Source organism: Anser anser (assembly GCF_964211835.1).
Source record: "Anser anser genome assembly, chromosome: 12".
NCBI classification, from domain to species: domain Eukaryota; kingdom Metazoa; phylum Chordata; class Aves; order Anseriformes; family Anatidae; genus Anser; species Anser anser.
The window spans coordinates 11520594-11539786 of NC_139733.1; the positions used below are offsets into that span (position 1 = coordinate 11520594).

Consider the following 19193-nt stretch of genomic DNA (forward strand, 5'->3'; position numbering starts at 1 on the left):
CAGCAAGAAGTGCTGCCAAACGGGGCAGGGTCTTTTGAGCAAATAAATAACACTTCTTTATGCTTCCAGAAAAAGGTAATTGTCAAGTGTGAAGTTGGTCAGTCTTAATTGTTTATTATTGTTTTTTTCACGTGCTGAAGTAAGAACATCCTAACGTGAATCTTAGGTGCAGCACATCTCCCTGGACACTGCTGTGATTTATTCCTAGGGAGTCTGCTGTCTGCAGGCTTGCTGCGAAGTGAGCCTGTGGAGGTAGTGTGCAGATCATGAGTGACGCATGATGAGTTCTCAGTGAACCAGCCAAAGCAGATCTCTGAGAAGAGAGAGAAATCTAGAAGATTAAACGTAGGCATAGGACAGCTATGACTAATGCTGTCCTGTCTGAAAGCATCTTCCGAGGATAAGCTGTCCTTGTCTTTGTGCCTGCAGGAGGAGGGATACCCAAATACTGTATTGTAATGTCTGTGCAGAGGATTGAAGATATGCAGAGTGAATTTATAGCCGTTTAAACTAGATGATAATCTAGGGGTTAGTTTGAAAGAATGAATATGTCAATTGTTAACACCTTATCAGAATGCTCAGATTTCCTAGTAAAAACACAATCTTCCTTGCATTGCTCTCAAGTTATTGTTTTCCAAAGATAAACAAGTTCAGGAATTCTGTTGTACACAACCACTTCCCTTATAATCTCTCAGACATTGCACTTTCCACTAATTGTACGATGGAGAAGCAGTGCCCACGGTTTTATGAATAAGCTGAGGAGTAATTCCCTTGGAAGGAAGATAAATAAGTCTGGGCTAGTCTGGACCAGCAGCTTTGGGAAGTTCTTCCTCCCGCCCAGTCTGACACCACCATGACAGGTGTAATGACTTGGGGCTAAGTATAGAGAGATGACGAAACCCTGCTGGTAACTGCATGCTGTAGCAGGCCCTGTGCTAAGGAATAAGGAAACTCTGATTAAGTGAAATGGAAGTGGTACTGGATTGCAGGATTTTCATGGTTTGAAGAGGTTCCTGCATGCCATTTGTACAGAGCTTACTGGCAAAATAGTTTGAGCAGCTTTCGAAGAATGGTAAATCTGAGCACTTCTGAGCACCTCTTGAGTTTTGTAGCAACAGCTAACGTGCCGCTCTGCATCTGCTTCGCAGGGATTGAGCCTCATGGGAACATGGTGAAGCAGCCTGCCATCTTCACAGTAGACACCATCAGTGCTGGGCAGGGAGACCTGATGGTCTTTGTAGAGGATCCAGAAGGAAACAGGGAAGAGGTGTGTATGCTAAATGTTTTGTTGGGTAAACATAAAGCTAGTCTGAACGCTGAAGTTTTTGCAGTAGCCTCCATCTTTCACAAGATAAGTAATCTAAAAAGAATCTGCACGGTACCATCTATCAAAAGTGTAAGCTTCAAGCGTTCCCTCATAATTGCCTTACTGGGTGAGCCTGAAAGTCTTCACTGCCTGCAAATAAGCAACACAAGTCAAACGTCCGGTAGTTGTAGTGCTTTAGCTTGAGTGGCCAAGTACATTCTGACGGGGGTTTAGATAACACACAGCACTAAATCACTGCCCTTACTCATTCTGCAAGAATGGCTAAAGCAGCTATTTAGAAGCCATGAATCATTTTGAGTTAAAATGCTGGTTTTAATGTTTATAGAAATTTCTCATCCAAGTGCTCCACTTGATCATGTTACGACATTCCAGAAAAATACAGCTGTACATTGGACTTAATGTCTCCTCAGTTTTGGCCTGCCTTAGTAGAGCAATTAACAGCAAGGGAGGGGGCTGGGGAAAAGGTAGCATGGTTCTCATCTAAAGACAAATCATTTTTCCATATGGAATGGGGAGTTAGCAAGTATATACCTGCTTCCGCAGAAACGTGGCTCTGACATTGCTGACTGCAGTATCAAGTGCTACCCAGCGAAGTCTTAGGCTGGTGTGCACGGGCACAGCTTGAAGGCAGATGTGTTTTCTTTCCTAGGCGAAGATAATGCCATCCAGTGACAAAAACAAGACCTATTCAGTTCAGTATGTGCCAAAGGTTACCGGACCTCACAAGGTAGGTGGTGTGTCAAATACCCAGGATTCTCTTGCTAAATGAGCTGCTTTGCTGATTGTTAGTGTGAGCCCATGAGGGCTGCAAGTTTACTAGTGGTGTAAGAGCCTCTCTGGGCATCCTAAAGGAGCAGTAACCTGATGTGGCCTTAATCCTTTGTCTGGACTATTGGGCTGCCACCTTTTCAAGGGGGAGGGTGTGCATGTGTTGGGAGAACATGTGTGGGTGTTTGAGGGAATCGGGTTTGTAGGCAGTGCAACAGCTGGCTCTCTTCTCACCTGGGGCCACTTCTTGCAGCTCATGAAACCAGTTTTGTGGCTTGTCACAGAAGTGCAGAGGAGAGTATCAGGTTGTTTCTGTGAGGTGTTTCTTTGCTGATAACACTGTCTGCTGTGGGGGTTTTGCAGAGAAGGTTCTCCACCCAGCTCTGTTCCCAGGGGCCTGCAGAAGCAGGTTTTTGCTGAGTGATGCCATTGCTTGGCGCATTGATTGCTGGTCCCTACAGCCAGCCTGAAAAGATAGATACAACTATTTGGGTTGTCCACTACATTGTCTCTCTTGCCTCTGAGCCATGCATGCACTCAGCCTCATGCTCAGCTGTGTGGCAGTGGAGCTGAGCTCTGCCCCTGCCCCGTGGGTCGGAGCTGACGCTGTCTGTCTCCAGGTCTCGGTCCTGTTTGCCGGCCAGCACATCTCGAAGAGCCCCTTTGAAGTGAACGTTGACAAAGCCCAGGGAGATGCGAGCAAAGTGACAGCAAAGGGACCTGGATTGGAGGCGACAGGAAACATTGCCAACAAGCCTACCTACTTTGACCTCTACACTGCAGGTAAGCAGAACAAACGGGGGCTGAAATTCTGCAGTGTCCTCAGATGTGAAGAAAGCCTAAGTGTCGGAGGAACAAACAAGCTCTAACTGAAAAGTAGATGAGGATTTGCAGCCTGTTGAGTTCAGAGGTGAAATAATAAGCTGCTCTGGAGGCTTTTGCTGTGGGTGAAACATTTGAAGTGCTGAGCTGAGCTGGGGCAGGAAGATGCTAAGTATTACCCAGATTTTTGCCACGAACTTGCAGAATGGTAGCAGGCAAGTTCCCGGCTGGTTTCTTCCCACTACTCATTTTAAACAGGGATGTGAAATACCCGCCTCTGAAGGATGAACTAAACAATAAATAAACTAAATGCTTAGTGGACTCTGTATTTAGCGTTACCAAAAAAGAATCTGATCTAGTGCTACTCTGAGTTCACACTTCACTGACAAACTGATTTCAAACTCTTCTAATTATTAGAGGACTTCTGTCTTCATTAGAACATCTCCATCACGTGGCTTGTTGCCTGCTGTTAGGCCAATGCTGTAGCCTTGAGGAGTGAGTCAATAAGGTGCTGCAGCTGTCAATTCAGTTTGAACAATGCGAAACTACTTTGGGTAGTTACTTGCATTATTAAACACTGAAATGTGCTGAGTATCATATTTTAAATTGCCTTCTACCTGAGGGTGCTCAGAAATAAAATTAAGTGTGGTTTTGGTGAGGGGAAGTGTTATATTCGGTCTCTAATTGAGCGAGGGAGTGGTCTGAATCATGTAAAGGCATGTCTGGCCTCTGCAAGTGTCTGGAAAACCGTTTTTGTTGCGTGATGAGTTAAATAAAACCTGTACGGAGCAGGTGTCCAAGCAAAAGTGAATATATACAGAGAAGGATCCTTGCCCAGGCCAGGATGTCTGTTGTCTGAGCTCTTAATCTGAAGTGCTCCAAAGCATGAGCGAATTGAATTGACTGAAGTTATGGGCTACTCTGTGACAGAGCAGTAGCAGTAGGGTAACCGGGCCACATGTGTATCCAGTAATGTAATAAACCTTGTGGAGAGGGCCACGTAACTGGTCCTGTCAGTTTGATAGCTTCGTGGAGATGCCACCATGCTGTCTTGTCCCCACCCTGCTTCCACAGCTGGTTGCTGTCAGTAGAGGCTGAAAATTTAGGCTGTGCTCGGAGATGACAGCAGAGCTGAGCCCAGGTGCTGGCTCTGATCCTGGCCGCCGCGCGCTGCCGTGGGGAAGCCAAGGCTCAGCTCGGCTGGTTTCCTTTGCAGGTGCCGGTGTGGGTGATGTGAACGTGGAAGTGGAGGATCCTCAGGGGAGAAGCCTTGCTGAAGTTACAGTTGAAGACAAAGGCAACCAAGTCTACCGCTGTGTCTACAAACCCGTTCAAGCCGGTCCTCACGTTGTCAAAGTGACTTTTGCAGGGGAGGCAATTCCCAAAACTCCTTGCAATGTTCTTGTTGGAGAGGGTATGCTTTTTAAAAATGCACCTAAATATAGATGGTCACTTTTCACGTTGGGTACGATCACAGAATATGCTCAAACGTCGCCTTGGGCCTTTTCTTTACCTTTCAACATCTTAGACCTGATTTCACCAGGTCACCTGAGTGTTCACCTGGTCAAAACAGTGCTCCCTAACAGTAATATTGCTTTTGCTGTGAGAGTTTTCTTTCTGCCTAGAACTCTAAACATTAAGCTGCCCTTTGTATTTTGTTGAGATGTTTTAAGCAGCTATGCAGTATCTTGCTATTTTCCACCTTTGTTCCTCAGATTACTGTATTTACAGTTTTCTTTCCTAACTGACACCTAACTTGCTTTCTGTTCCATCCTTACGTGCTCCTATGCTTTTAGATCTCTGCTCATCTCTCCTGAGCTACCCTCCATTTGTGGAATTTTGGACTTCACTGCTAATGGCTTCATAGTTGGTAAGAGGCGTGCAGGATGCTCTGTCATGTTTGCTTTTCGTAAGCTTCTAGCCTGCAGCTTGTCCCAGCCAAAAGGGTTTTTGTTTTTGTTGGGGTTGGGGAAGAAAGTTGCAAGCAAACTGAAGTGGTGTGTGACCCAGTCAGTGAAACTTGCTTAACCACAAACTGCCTGACTCAGTTGTGTAAGGGTTCCACCAGCCTTTCCCACTCCCAGGTAGGCTTGCTCACGTGTGCTCCCACCCCACCAGTTCTCAGAGCTAGCAGATGGCATGCGATCTGCGCTTGTACCGTCCGGCACGGGACGTGTAGTGGTGTGGCTGCTGCCGGGGTGAGGGTAAAGGTGGTAAGCTACTGAAACATGTCAGAACCTAACGAGCAGCTTGGCAGATTGGTGCTCCTGCTGTAAGCACGGCATATTGTGGGGAAACGCATGTTGGGATTAAGCTACCGGGAAACTGTGATTTCTAAGTCTTTTCAAACCCTCTAGGTCTCCGGAATTGAAGACCACCTGATAGTTGGATTATGTAACGACAGTCGTTCCTAAGTGTGCGTTAGCTTGTTTCTGTAGCAGCTCTGCAGGCCTGGAGAAGCACTTGAGTAAAGGTGGCAAGCCTAAGGTTAAGCTCCGCCATGTGTAACCTTCTGCCCCGACCCATGACTACTTTGGTCTGTGGGGTCTTTATGGCTCTGCTTCTGTAGGTGCGAGCTGCCACGAGCAGAGGGTTGATGTGACATCTCTTAAAGAAGCAAGTGCAGAACTTGGCTCCAGTAGTGACTGCTGTTCCAGTCTGGTGCGTCTGAAGGAGAACGGCACAATAACATTGTTCACTAGGGCTTAGCTGCAAAGGAGAATTTCACCCCATACTGCAGCGTGCCTCTACATGTGGCACAGTCTAAAGAAGATTGTGCCTAGTACAGTGAATATCTGGGGGTGATATCCATGGAAAAGTTTTGTTCTCGTAACTGTCATCAAATTAGAAAGCAACATGGCTTCAGAGTTGCTTTACTTCTTATATGGCTCTTGTAGGGGTTCAGTGTCACCTGGCTGCACTGAATGCTGCTGTCCAAAAGCTGGGGAACACGGACAGTGGCGAGGCAGACTCTGTATGCGTTCTTCTTACTACCATAACATTAAGACTTGTGCTGCAAGCTCAGCTGTGGTTGCCCTGAGTCAACATTTAACTAAAGGTTGTTCCAAGCTGGCTAGGCTGCGTGTGTTTTGAGAATCAAAGGCTGCATTGATGTCTGAAATTCCCTTGCAGCCTGCAATCCAAATGCTTGTCGTGCCACCGGTAGAGGCCTGCAACCCAAGGGCGTCCGCATCAGGGAAACAGCTGACTTCAAGGTTGATACGAGAGCAGCGGGCAGCGGAGACCTCGGCGTGACTATAAAAGGACCAAGTAAGTGTGGTGGGATGAACTTGTGCCGTGGATGGGTTTTGGGGAAGGGAGCAAAGCAGAGATTGCGAGGAGGAGCAGTGAGGAGATGGTGGCCTACTGGAGCCGGTGAGGTTTGCATCACCATAGCATAACTGAGAAAATCCACACCACTGTCTGTCCTCCAAGCTTTATGGGCTCACATTGCATCTTTATCTGGTCTGTGGGAGCAAGTCATACTCCAGGGTCTCTGGCAAGGTGGAAAACCTGCCCTCATAAAGCTAGGAATGCCTTAGAGCAGCATCCTGGCTGCGCTGGGTGCTCAGCACTGCGTGAACAGGGAAGGAGAAGATCGAGGGAACCTGCAGGCGGGCATGGAGACGTTCTGCCAAGATCTGGCCCCAGGTCCTTCACTCTGCCACGAGCTCAGCCCACAGCACAGCAGTGCAATGGGCGCACTGGTGGCCGCTGCCTTGTGCTGGGGGGTCCTGGGGCTGCGCAGCAGTGGTGGCTGTGCTGCTGCTCCCCATTCCCCGTGCTTGGGCTCAGGGAATGGCTTTGTTTGTGTTGTACTTTGAGTCAGTCACCTCCCCCCAGGCTGGGGCTGTATTAAAAGGTGCATTGTATTGCCTTCACCTCCTCCACTCGCACAGCCTTCTGACTGTGTGGCTTCGTGCGGTTACGGGGGGGCGAGGGGAAGCAGCAGCCGTAGCAATGTAAATTTTAGTGTATTAGGCTTTTCTCCCCAGATTCTTCATCTTGAAGAAAATGAAAAGTAGGCATTCCCTGCATACTTGTGGTTGCAAAGTCTGACAAATGTTAAGCTTTTTTGTTTTAACATATGACATGCATCATACTGCAGACTAAGAAAATAAAACACAAGGGAACCTATTAAGTCTGGTAACTTAAAATACTTTCTGCTGTATTTCTTCTGGAAGTGTTTGCTGTCTTTGTCCTAGAGGGCAACTAGAACTAACTTCCTTTATAACCTGACCTTTTTTTTTTTTTTTTTTCCTCTGGTGGGAGAAATTTATTCTTACAAGTTAAAATAAATACTAGAAAACATGAACTTGTCTGAGTAATTGACGGCAGGATGGAAGCTGTTAAGTTTAATGCTGAACTGATCTTTCAACAGAGGGCTTGGAGGAGCTTGTGAAACAAAAAGGCTTTATGGACGGTGTATATGCATTTGAATATTATCCAGCTACCCCAGGGAAATACATTGTCACGATTACGTGGGGTGGACACAACATCCCCAAAAGGTGAGTTAGAAGTAGCGTTGTTTGAGGTTTTTGTGTCATTCAGCAGGTTGTGTAGTTGGCAGGCTTTTAAAGCAAAGCTGACTTTCGAAGAAGCTCTGGTGGGACATTTACAGCCAGCAGTTGCTGTGACAGTTTATCTGCAGCCAGTTTTAGGGCTGCAGAGGCTTTGGGAAGGTTTTGAAAGGTGATTTGCATGAGTCTTGATAATCCCAAAATGGTGAATGCAAACCAAACCAACAAAAAATACCAAAAAAAAACCAAAAACACACACAAAAAACAAATTAAAACAAAAAAACACACACACAAGCTTGATGGCTCAGGTAACTCCTGCAGCTTGAACTTCACTGTAAGTTTCTGAAGGGATCTGTTATTTTAGTGTCAGAGACTACAGCAAGCAGCGCAAACGAAGTACTTGACACTCAGGATCTGTGGTGCGAGGTATAAGTGCATGATACATTAGATGACCTCTCTGCTAGAAAGACTGTCTGCTGGGCGCTGTGCCACCACAAGATAGCATCTGTTAATTTGGGAAATCCAGTGTGAAGCCTTATTAAAATGCCTGGGGAAAAAGCATGTATGCTGTATGTGTCCTTGTTTCTAATTGTGTGCTTTTCTTTTCTCTTGTAGCCCCTTTGAGGTTCACATAGGTCATGAAGCAGGTCCTCAGAAAGTACGAGCCTGGGGGCCAGGACTGCATGAAGGGATTGTGGGCAAATCAGCTGACTTTGTGGTAGAGTCCATTGGCACAGAAGTTGGCTCTCTTGGTATGTTACTTCACTTAGTTTGCCTGAAATACTTAAATATTGCAATGCCAGTAACAAACTAATGAGAAATGTGAGAAGCAGTAAAACAAACTAAAAACAAAACAAAAACAACAACAACAACAACAAAAAAAACCAAAACAGATCAGTAAGATGTTCTAGTCTAAACACAAATTTATATATCAGGGCAGAAGTCTGTACTGAAGGCAAGTCCTAGAGACAGGAGCATGCTTGTGACAGGGAATGTTTTCTGTGGTTTTGTGGGATGAGATACAGAAGGAAATGATGTTGCTGAAGAAGGGAGATAGAGAGCGTAAGGAATGGTTAAGGCTAATAAAAAGCAGTTTGGGGAAACAGATTAGCAGCCACCACAAACCTATTGTGTAGTTGGTAAATAAGTGTTTCTTTTTCAGGCTTTGCAATAGAAGGTCCTTCTCAGGCTAAAATTGAATGTGATGACAAGAATGATGGTTCATGTGATGTAAGGTATTGGCCCAAAGAGCCTGGTGAATATGCTGTGCACATCATGTGCGATGATGAGGACATAAAAGACAGTCCTTACATGGCCTTCATCCGACCAGCTTCAGGAGACTTCAACCCGGATAAGGTAGTGTATAGAGCTCACTGTGGCATACGAGTCCTTGATAAAACTATTACAGAGATGTTTCTAAAGGCTTCTGGTAACACACTAGACTCTTAAGCTTGACTCTACTTACAGCTCTGAATTTGCCATGCTCCAGCCAGATATTACTCAGCTTTTTCTAATAATACTGCTGTGGTTTCAATTAAATATAATGGAAACTTGCTGAATTAGTCAAAATTATCAACTTGCAGACAAGCCTCTACTTGTATCCTGTGCTTCATGAATTTTGTGGGAAGGGAAGGTCTGTAGAAATAAATAGCTTAATTTTGCTAATTTCTGGATTGCAAGCTAAGACTCTTGGTTTTGTTTTCAGGTGAAGGCTTATGGTCCAGGCTTGGAGAAAACTGGCTGTATAGTGAACAATCCTGCTGAGTTCACAGTTGAAACCAAGGATGCTGGAAAAGCGCCTCTGAAGATGTATGCGCAGGTAAAAAGCCAAAGGCAGAGATGTGAAACTCCAGCAAAAGAGCTTTAGAACCATTGAGAAAAATGCCTTAAGTATTTCTACTCAATTACACACCACTTAATTCTGAGTGTGTAATTCTGTTGCAGCTCTGTGCTTTGATCTGTATAATGTAGTCAGGCAGCAAATCCAACTGAAGACGAGGTGACTTCTCCCTCGAGTATGAAACACATGGCTTCACTCCTGCACTTGGAGCCTCCTCAAAGAGGCAGGCTATAATTTTATGGATTTGTCATTAAAAAGCACCTGGAGTGTCTTTGAGCCGGTGAATCTCAGGTGAACTTGTTGAAATATGTATTGTGAGATGATGTTAGAAACAAGCAGTTTAGTTGAGGAAGACTTACAGGAGTGTAATCTGTATGTTTCTTCAGTGTTTCTGAGCTGCAGTTCTGAGGAAAAAAACATTTTGAAAGTCTTGGGATATTCAAATTATACAAAGATTCTTGAAGTACCTGACCCTTCTGCTTACATTCCCTGCTCTTTAGGATGGAGAAGGAAACCCTATTGATATCCAGATAAAGAGCAAGCCTGACGGTGTGTTTGCTTGTTCCTATGTGCCAGTTAAGCCAATCAAACATACAATTTCTGTTGTCTGGGGAGGAGCCAACGTGCCCAATAGCCCATTTAGGGTAAGTACAGATGGGGGATATTACTACTTCTATCCAAGCAGGACACTGGTGCTTAAGACTGCTTGTCATTATATCTAGGATGATAAACCCCTTCTGTGATCCTGAAGAAAGTGTGCCTGTCTGTTGTCTTTTGTGGGAATATTTCCACTTGGAAAGAGCTTTCTGCTTTTGTAAGCTCACATGTTGGAGGTCTAATATCAATCCAGACGCAGCCTGGGGGAGTTAGGGCAGTTTGCTCTTACCTTGGTGCTGTTTTCATATAGCCTCTGCCCAGGTAATGCTCCAGCTTGACTCTGATCTCAAGCATGACTCAGGTGTGTGATTCTGACCCTTGTGAATCCATACAGGTCCTAATAGGTCAGGGGAGTCATCCTCAGAAAGTGAAGGTGTTCGGACCTGGTGTGGAGAGAACTGGCCTGAAAGCGAGCGAGCCAACCCACTTCACTGTTGACTGCACTGATGCAGGAGAAGGTAAAGGCAAACTGGGTTTTGCTGTGGTATCAGAACTGCAGGTCATGCAGGGGTGGGAATTATGTTTTGTTTCCTGCTGCTGGTATTCCTTTTTTTTTAAATGGAAGAACCTCGGGCAACAGAACGTTAAAATGAGTTGTGATGTGATCCATTTCATCAGTTAACGTTGCGACTTGTGCAACTGCTGGAAATCAGAATGTGCTGGCTGTTTGGCTAGTGATGTCTGTACCATCTGGTGAAAAATTTCCATTTGCTTTTCCTAGGTGATGTCAGTGTCGGAATTAAGTGTGATGCTCGTGTGGTCAGCGATGAGGAAGAAGACATAGATTTTGACATTATCCACAATGCTAATGATACGTTCACAGTGAAGTATGCCCCACCTGCCGCTGGGCGCTACACTATTAAAGTGCTTTTTGCAGGAGAGGTTTGTAATCTTCATTTTACAGCCTAATATTTCCAGAGTCTGTGTTCTCCGGCCGCATAGCACCTGGCACTCAACAGCTGACTGTGGCAATGTACAGATGGCTCTTCTCACTTCCGCTTACATGCACCTTGTCTAGTCAGTGTTTTAAGAACTCTTTTCTCATACTTGAAGGTACACAAATAAGGGGGAGTTGGCTGGAGACTATGAAGTTCAAGAAGTTCAAGCAAGTAACATGCTGAGCTGGCATAGTGAGTGTGGTGTGAGTCATGGCTTACCTCCTAGGTCTAGAGGCAAGGCAAAGCTACATTCTAAATGATAGAAAACCTATCTTACTCACCAGGGAGTTTGGGAATAAAAATAAGGTCTTAAAGAAAAAAGTGGGAGAGGCCCCTGCAAGCAGTCCAGCTGTTAACAATGTCCTAGACTTTGAATGCTGCTGTTCAGTAAGGCAGAGCATTTAAGTGAGGTGAAACTTTACTTAAGATGCTGCTGGAGATAACCATTTAAAGATGTTGCTGCTTTCATTTTATCTTTCTAGTTTGGGTAGTGAAGAGTGACATGGTTATGTTTAGAGCTCCATTTTCTATTGCAGGAAATTCCTGCCAGCCCTTTCAGAGTTAAAGTGGACCCTTCACATGACGCCAGCAAAGTGAAAGCTGAAGGACCCGGGCTGAACAAAACTGGTGAGACCTAGGTTGAGATGGCATGGCTGGTGCTAGACCACGAGCAGCTGCTGCGGGGTAGCTGCTGCCTTGCTGGACACTGCCAGGACTCAGCAATGCGGTGCTGGATACAGCTGGTTGGGGTGGCAGGCAATTGGAAAGGGCTCTGTTCCTTTGGCTTTTTGCTTGAGCAGCATTTATAGGTACTGAATGCTTCTTGAGAAGAGTTTCTGTGTGTGAGCTCTGCGTAAATTAGAATTAACATTTTTCTTCAGGTGTGGAAAATGGCAAGCCAACACACTTCACCGTGTTCACCAAGGGAGCTGGAAAAGCACCACTGGATGTGCAGTTCAGCAGCCCTGTGCCAGGAGAGGCAGTGACAGATCTGGATATCATTGACAACTATGACTATTCCCACACTGTTCGGTACACCCCAATACAGCAGGTAGGTCTGACTCCTGTAGGAATACAAACGAGAATGTCTCATGTTGCTGTAATGCCATGACTGCCTTCCCTGGTGCCTGTACACAGGGGAATTAGTGGTTAAAACCTGCCAGGATGTCCTGTTCCGCTAAGACAAAGCCATCATGACAGAGTGAATGGGAAGCTAGTGGTACAGATTTCTGGTTTAGTTATGCGTAGCTTTTCACTGTTTTCTTTCCTGGGACCAAGTGAGTTATTGAAGCAGCAGCACAGAGCTCATGTTGTCATTCCACACTGGTGATATCTGTGCTGCCTTATCTGTTGAAGAGGAAAGGTGGTGATCCATTCTGGGGTCTGAAACGGAGCCAGCTGCTGCACAGCTGGCCTGGCTGCTGCTGCCGTCTGCAGTGCTGTAATGCTGGGGCCGCAGTGTGCCAGCTTTCAGCGGGCCACTGCTCTGCTGCAAACCAGAACAAGGTGAAAAAGCACAGCATTTGGGCAATGGTACTGCCCCACACAAGTAGAAAAGTGAAGGAATTGGTGCTGAGCAGGGAAGCTGGACTGCAGATTAAACACGTCAAAGTATTTGCCTGTATTTGAGGTTTGCCCTTGGGTTGAAAATAACTTCAGTCTAACATTTTGGTTCAGACAGATGCTTCCTAGCAACACCATTAAAGAGCTGAAAGTGGAAGCTGCTAATAACTAGAAGTATTTTTGCTTGTGCTGTGCTTGTGTGTTTGTAAAGTGGTGTTAAACTCCAGAATGCCTAACTCTCATGTATTTCTGAAGACACAGGCACTGTAGTGCTGAGATGAAAGTGTTTTGCTATCCTGAGCAAACAAGTGAGCTTCATGGTCATCTGTACTGACTTCCTTGAATGTAGCTGTATAAAAATGGGCTGATATGGGGGGCTGCGGCATTATTTATCTGATAATACCGGATTAGCATTCTTGGGCGCATCGTAGAGCTAGCGTTTGTTTTTGAATAAAGTAGCTGCATGATCTCAGGATGTGGCTGGTGTGTCTATTTGGAGAAGCTTTTGCTTGTTCAGTCAGGGTTGGTATGCAGGAGGGAGCAAAGTAACCCGAACCCTGCGGGTGTGTATTGTGAGCAGTGACCTTGCTTCGTGCAAAGGGCAGAGGTGAGACAAGCCAGATACTGAAACCAGGTGTCCTCTGCATAGGTTGTCCTCAGGGTTACTGCACCCTGGTGCCAGAATTAGAAACCCTCTGGCTTATTGTCTCTGTGTGAGGGATAGTTTCGTTAGTGAATGAGTTTGGATTTTATTAAGCCATGGGCAGACCTGGTAGCTTTTCACATCTTTCCTTGTGTAGTCCCAAAGCTGGGAAAAATAAGAAAACCTTGAAGAACCTATGGACAACACTTGGTGTGTAATAACATAGCTTCAGCTGCTAGACCGTGGCATTCGGATGCTGCAGGGGTAGCTCTGCAGCGCTCTGGGGAGCATCTCAGCTGGTAGTGTTTCAACATTGGGGCAGTACAAGTCCCTTGGCTGCAGAGTGAGTGTGTACGTGGCTGTGTGGTGGAAACCTGCATCTGAGGGAGCATGCTGGGCCGTGGAAAAGCTGTGGACTGACAGGAGATGCTCACAGGTAGCGGTGGTAGGAAAACAGTGGTTAGAATAGAGGTGAAATTAGACTGTACAGTAATTAGTAGCCTTGCTTTTCCTCCAGCCTGTGAGTGCGTAAATCATTCCTGAACCCTGCCTTTTTAGGGCTCGCCAGCAGGAGCTTACCTAAGAGCAGAGCGGTGAGACTCTGTACTCTTAAAGAGCGGTGGGAGGACTGTCTAGGTAGTTAAATTCCTGAGGGACCACGTCAGCAGCAGAGGATCCTTGGTTTAATGCTGTTTACTCAGCCTTATCTCTCTCACTTGTGGTGTTGCTACAGCTACCCGTGTGTGTGTTTTCTAAAAACAACTAAGAATAATCATGGAAGCTATTCACTAGCTTGTGTGAAACATCCATGATTATTTCACTTGGGAGCTGAACGAGCCAAGAACGAAAAGTAAGCAAACAGTGAATATAGCTAAAATATGGACTGCGGTAGAAGAGAATAAAAGGAGCACACATCTTGGGCTGGAACTTGCCATGGCTGTGTGGTATTTCAGCCAAAATACACAAGAGCATTAATCTTTCTGACTTGTACAGCTTAAAGCCCTGGTATTTGAAATGCTGTAATAATATGGCCTCTTTGCAGGCCGGGCTCTGGCCTGGCCTCGGGGCAGCAGGGTGGGATACCTGGTCTGCAGGGCCTGGAGGGTGGGAGACGGCCTGTGCCACCTCCATGCCAGGAGAAAAAAACGGGTTAGGTGAAATGATTATGTACTGCTTGAATATTAGTGCATCTGTATGAAGTGAGGCGTTAATCTAACTCATAAATTCTCCAACTAGGGTCCAATGAAGGTCCTGGTAACTTACGGTGGTGATCCTATCCCTAAAAGCCCTTTCACTGTGGGAGTTGCTGCTCCGCTTGACCTAAGCAAAATTAAAGTCAATGGACTCGAAAACAGTAAGTACGTCTGGGCTTGGAAGCCCCATAGCCTGCCTCTGAAGGGTCTCCTAGGTCTGTGCAACAGCCAACACGTTCTGCTATAACATAAGTGGGCGAAACAAGCTTTTCTTTAACTTGCTGTAATCGAGGGATAAACCAGCTTCGTGCAATTTCATAGCATTGCTACTCTGACTTAGCTGGTCCTTTAGAGGACTGAATTTCAAATTTCCTCTTTTCTTGTTTTGTTTTTTTTGTTTTGGAAAAAAAATGTGGCAAAAAAAAATATGTAGCAAGGTTTGTGTTGGGGTTTAGTCCCTTGTGGTGAACAGGACTGGATTTTTCACCAAACCAGGAACCTGCTGACGAAATTGGTTTTCCTGGGGCTAGATCATTGTTCAAATATATGTAACTGCTACAGTGTGGAGTTTCATTCATACGGTCTCATTTTCTGAAAGCAGAACAACTTAGGGCTGTGAAATGTTGTGTTCCTGAAATGAGCCTCTATTACACTGTTAGACCATGTCTGGCAGCCTTGTTTAGCACTGTAGCTTTGTAACTTCCAATTAGCCAGGGCACTTTGTTATTTTTTGTTTGACTTTTTTGTTCGTTTTGTGTTGTGTGTTTTTTTTTTTTATGTAGAAGGGCGTAGGCTGAGTAAGGCCCTGCCAGTGCTTGCTCCCTCAATGATATGTGCATTAGGGATTTCTTGGAGCATTGTCAAACATTAAGTACTCAATGTAGTAATATGGATTTTGTACTTTTTTCAGGAGTGGAAGTAGGGAAGGATCAGGAATTTGTAATTGACACCAAAGGAGCTGGTGGACAAGGTAAACTAGATGTTAATATTGCCAGTCCTTCAAGGAAAGCTGTGCCATGTCTGGTGGAGCCAGTTCCGGGTAAGGAGTGCAGTACGGCGAAATACATCCCAAGAGAAGAAGGACTGTACATGGTTGATGTGAGTTATGATGGCAATCCGATCCCAGGGAGCCCCTATACTGTGGAGGCCACTCTACCTCCAGATCCCTCCAAGGTAAGGGAATGGTTAATGGCTGTAACAGCAGATAATAACTGAAAACTGAATCGTGTGCTATGGTATGAAACTTTTGGCCGAACTAGTCCCTGGAACATCCTTCCTCAGAGCGTTGAGTTGTTTCTTTTGCAGACTCTGTGACTCATGGAAGTCATCCTTAAAACACCATTTGGAAACATTTTGAACTGATTAAGAATACCGCAGGCATCTTGCATAGTGTGGCACATGCAAGAGTTGCTCCTAATTTAATAGAAGTTGGCTTCATGACTGTATCAAATATATTAATTGAGATGTTTCTTTCTAAGGAAATAAATTTCAAGGAAAACTTGTCCACAGCTATCCACTATTCAATATGTCTACCTCTTATATTCAGTGGCTGGATAAAAATAACTGTGGCAAGAGCATGGATATCCTTGTCTAGAAACTTGTTTGGAGTAATGAGACACCAACTGTACAGTAAAGCTGGGAGGAGTGACAGAGACTTTGCTTTCTGTCTATTTTTAAGAGCTTGTTAGTCAAGTCTCACATATAAACAACTGTCTAGGTGGTCTGTGCTATTAATAACATGAAAAGTTAAGCTCAACTGCATATTCTCTTCTAGGTAAAAGCTCATGGCCCAGGTCTTCGAGGAGGCCTTGTTGGAAAACCAGCCCAATTCACGATAGATACCAAAGGGGCAGGAACTGGCGGTTTGGGTTTGACAGTAGAAGGCCCATGTGAAGCTAAGATTGAATGCTCAGACAACGGTGATGGAACCTGCTCTGTCTCCTATCTGCCCACAAAGCCTGGAGAGTATTTCGTAAACATCCTCTTCGAAGAGGTCCACATTCCTGGTTCACCATTTAAAGCAGACATACAAATGCCATTTGATGTCTCTAAAGTTGTTGCCACAGGCCCAGGTCTCGAACGTGGCAAAGTAGGTGAGGCAGGGCTGCTGAATGTAGACTGTACGGAAGCGGGTCCCGGTGACCTTCGAGTGGACATGGTGTCGGATACTGGTTCTAAAGCTGAAGTCCAGATTGACGACAACAAAGACGGGACCTATGCTGTGACATATGTGCCTCTCTCGGCTGGCATGTACACAATCAAGATGAAATATGGAGGAGAGCAAGTGCCTAAATTCCCTGCCCGGGTCAAAGTGGAGCCAGCAGTGGACACAAGCAGAGTTAAAGTGTTTGGACCAGGAGTGGAAGGGAAAGGTGAGAATAACCCAGCTCTTGTCAGAGTTTGTAGGACTGAAGGTCTTTTACCCTACACAGGCTATTCTAAACAATTCAAGTTGTAACAGCTTTGTGTGTTTCCATGGTGACCTTCAAAGGGGTTGTTTTGTTATGTTCCCAAACGAGTTGTTTATCATGCTGGTTCATGAAATGTTTTGTCGTCTGAAATGCATGTGGTTCTTGAAGTGACTCTTCAAAATGTTGTTTTGCAGATGTATTCCGGGAAGCTACAACTGAGTTCACTGTGGATGCTCGACCTCTAACAAAAGCTGGTGGTGACCACATCAGGACACAGATCACAAGCCCATCTGGCTCCCCCGCAGACTGTCAGATCCAAGACAATGCTGATGGAACATATGCAGTAGAGTACACGCCGTTTGAAAAGGGTAACCTCTGTTGTTTTGTTGTTTTTTGTCTTTTTTTCCACTTGAGAGGGGAAAACCAACAGCAAACATCTCTTCTGACACTTTCATTTGGCAAACTGTTGAGGTCTGCCAGTAACTTAGCATTCTGGCAGTTGTTTTTTTTTGCCAGTAGAGAAGCTAATTCTACAGAAAGTATCTATTTTAATTTGAATAAATGACTTACTGTAACTTAGCTTCAGAAGAACAGTGTGTAGGTGGTGTCTCAGTTATGAAATGCTACTCAAATTTTGTGAAATGCAGGAGAATGGTCTTATGCATCTGCTGACATCTAAGTCCATAGGATCTTGTAGAAGTGAAGTGTTTAAAATATTTAGGGAATTTAGTGTGTGTTTTCCTCCTCTAACAGGTCCCCACACAGTCAGCGTAACATACGATGGTGTGCCTGTGCCAAACAGTCCCTTCAGAGTGAATGTGACAGAGGGCTGCCACCCGTCACGTGTAAAGGCGCAAGGACCCGGACTCAAAGAAGCTTTCACAAATCAGCCAAATGCCTTTTCGGTTGTGACCAGGTACCTAGGCCTACTTGATCTTTCAAGAATATCTGAGGGAGAGAGGGAGGAGCGTAATGGGTTGTGCAGTGCAAGATGCTAAATCCAGTACAAATATTTATAAAAGGGCCAAACTATGTACTCTTGATTAATGTGTATGCTACCTCATAGGTTACTGAGCACTTTGCTCTGCAGAGATTACAAGCTGATAATGGTTGAGGATAAAATTTTGGGAAAACGTGGGTGAGGTTACGCTGAACTGCTTTGCATTCCAGAGCACACTAAAGGCTGGACATCACGTCAGGTTGCTGCATTTTCATTAAGGGTAAAAAGGTAGCACGAGTGCTCCTACAAATGGGTAATTCTAACAATCTGTATTTCTCTTTTGCAGAGGGGCAGGAATTGGTGGCCTAGGAATAACTGTTGAGGGACCTTCAGAATCTAAAATTAGCTGTAAAGATAACAAGGACGGGAGCTGCAGCGCCGAGTATGTTCCTTATGTTCCAGGAGACTATGATGTCAACATCACATATGGGGGAGAACATATTCCTGGTAAGAGCTCTTGCTCAGTGGCTTTCTGAGGAGGGAAGGTGTTGAGCTAAGGACTTGATGCCTTCGCTGCATCTCACTCTTGCTGAGGATGTTGAGGTTTTAACATTCTGCTTTTCTTGGGAGTACCGGAAGAAACTTTAGTAGCTGGCTCAGGGGAGCAAAAGAGCATGTCCAGATGGGTGGGATAAGGACAGGGACGCTAGCCTTGACAAACAGCACATATAGCCCATGCTGGTTGTGTTTGGTCAGGGAGGATGTGATTTAAGCGCAGTGTAACTTGTTAGGGTAAGAAAATAGCCATTTGGTTTGTTGGATGCCTTCCAGACTGTTCTGCAGTAATATGGTCTAATGGGGGTTTTATGAAGCCTATATTGTCATGAGGATGGACAATGTAATAAGTGTATTGTCATGGGGATTGTATTAAATGCTCTAAGTTTTGGTCACTGCAGGGAAGAGTAGTGACCGTTTCTGAAAGCAAGCATTAATCTGTGTGTGTATTTGCACTGGTATTAAGCTGAAGTAGATTTAAGCAGTGTTCCAGATGCATCTGGAAGCCAGCAGTTTACAATTAAAAGAAGGATGTTTTGCTTGAAACCAGTGATTAATGCTCCTAAACACCAGGCACGTTTTGCTGCACTGTGTGCTTAGTGCTGTCATAGAGCATATATCTAATATTCTTTCCCAGGCATTCAGAGGGAGCTGTTTTTTTCCTATTGGCCCCATTTTATTTATCAACATACCGAAACTGTTAAAAAAATGAAAGAAGCAAGTGCCTGTGTGAAGCTTTGTTTGTGCTTCTGGTTGGTTTCATGAATTTCTTCTCAGGTGTTCAAAGCTGATAAATCACAACTGTTACTCTGTGATCAGAGCAGAAGCAGATGGTCTGAGGACTAAAACTTGGGTTATAGCAGACGATTTGGGTTCAGCAGTCTGCAGCACTCAGCCTGGCTACTTCCAGGTGCAGTCTGACAACTCTTCATATATTCCCCTTTAAAAGTGTTATTTCTACATTTAAAGTTATATACTGCAACCTGCCATTTGATCAGTTGCCTGTGCCTTGCAAG

General features: G+C 45.1%; 1 protein-coding gene across 5 annotated transcripts in view; it reads left to right on the forward strand.

Moving 5' to 3' along the window:
• FLNB (filamin B) overlaps positions 1 to 19193 on the forward strand; it is an 88105-nt gene that overhangs the window by 43493 nt on the left and 25419 nt on the right. For all 5 annotated transcript variants that reach the window (XM_083795239.1, XM_083795241.1, XM_083795240.1 and 2 more), the window contains exons 8-27: positions 1149 to 1267; positions 1977 to 2054; positions 2716 to 2878; positions 4134 to 4331; positions 6050 to 6187; positions 7299 to 7425; positions 8053 to 8189; positions 8600 to 8793; positions 9143 to 9256; positions 9778 to 9921; positions 10269 to 10392; positions 10656 to 10816; positions 11409 to 11499; positions 11754 to 11923; positions 14315 to 14432; positions 15182 to 15444; positions 16046 to 16643; positions 16877 to 17050; positions 17436 to 17598; positions 17969 to 18129. In XM_083795239.1, coding sequence (XP_083651365.1) covers positions 1149 to 1267; positions 1977 to 2054; positions 2716 to 2878; positions 4134 to 4331; positions 6050 to 6187; positions 7299 to 7425; positions 8053 to 8189; positions 8600 to 8793; positions 9143 to 9256; positions 9778 to 9921; positions 10269 to 10392; positions 10656 to 10816; positions 11409 to 11499; positions 11754 to 11923; positions 14315 to 14432; positions 15182 to 15444; positions 16046 to 16643; positions 16877 to 17050; positions 17436 to 17598; positions 17969 to 18129 — 3435 coding nt within the window. The remainder of the gene's footprint in view (positions 1 to 1148; positions 1268 to 1976; positions 2055 to 2715; positions 2879 to 4133; positions 4332 to 6049; positions 6188 to 7298; positions 7426 to 8052; positions 8190 to 8599; positions 8794 to 9142; positions 9257 to 9777; positions 9922 to 10268; positions 10393 to 10655; positions 10817 to 11408; positions 11500 to 11753; positions 11924 to 14314; positions 14433 to 15181; positions 15445 to 16045; positions 16644 to 16876; positions 17051 to 17435; positions 17599 to 17968; positions 18130 to 19193) is intronic.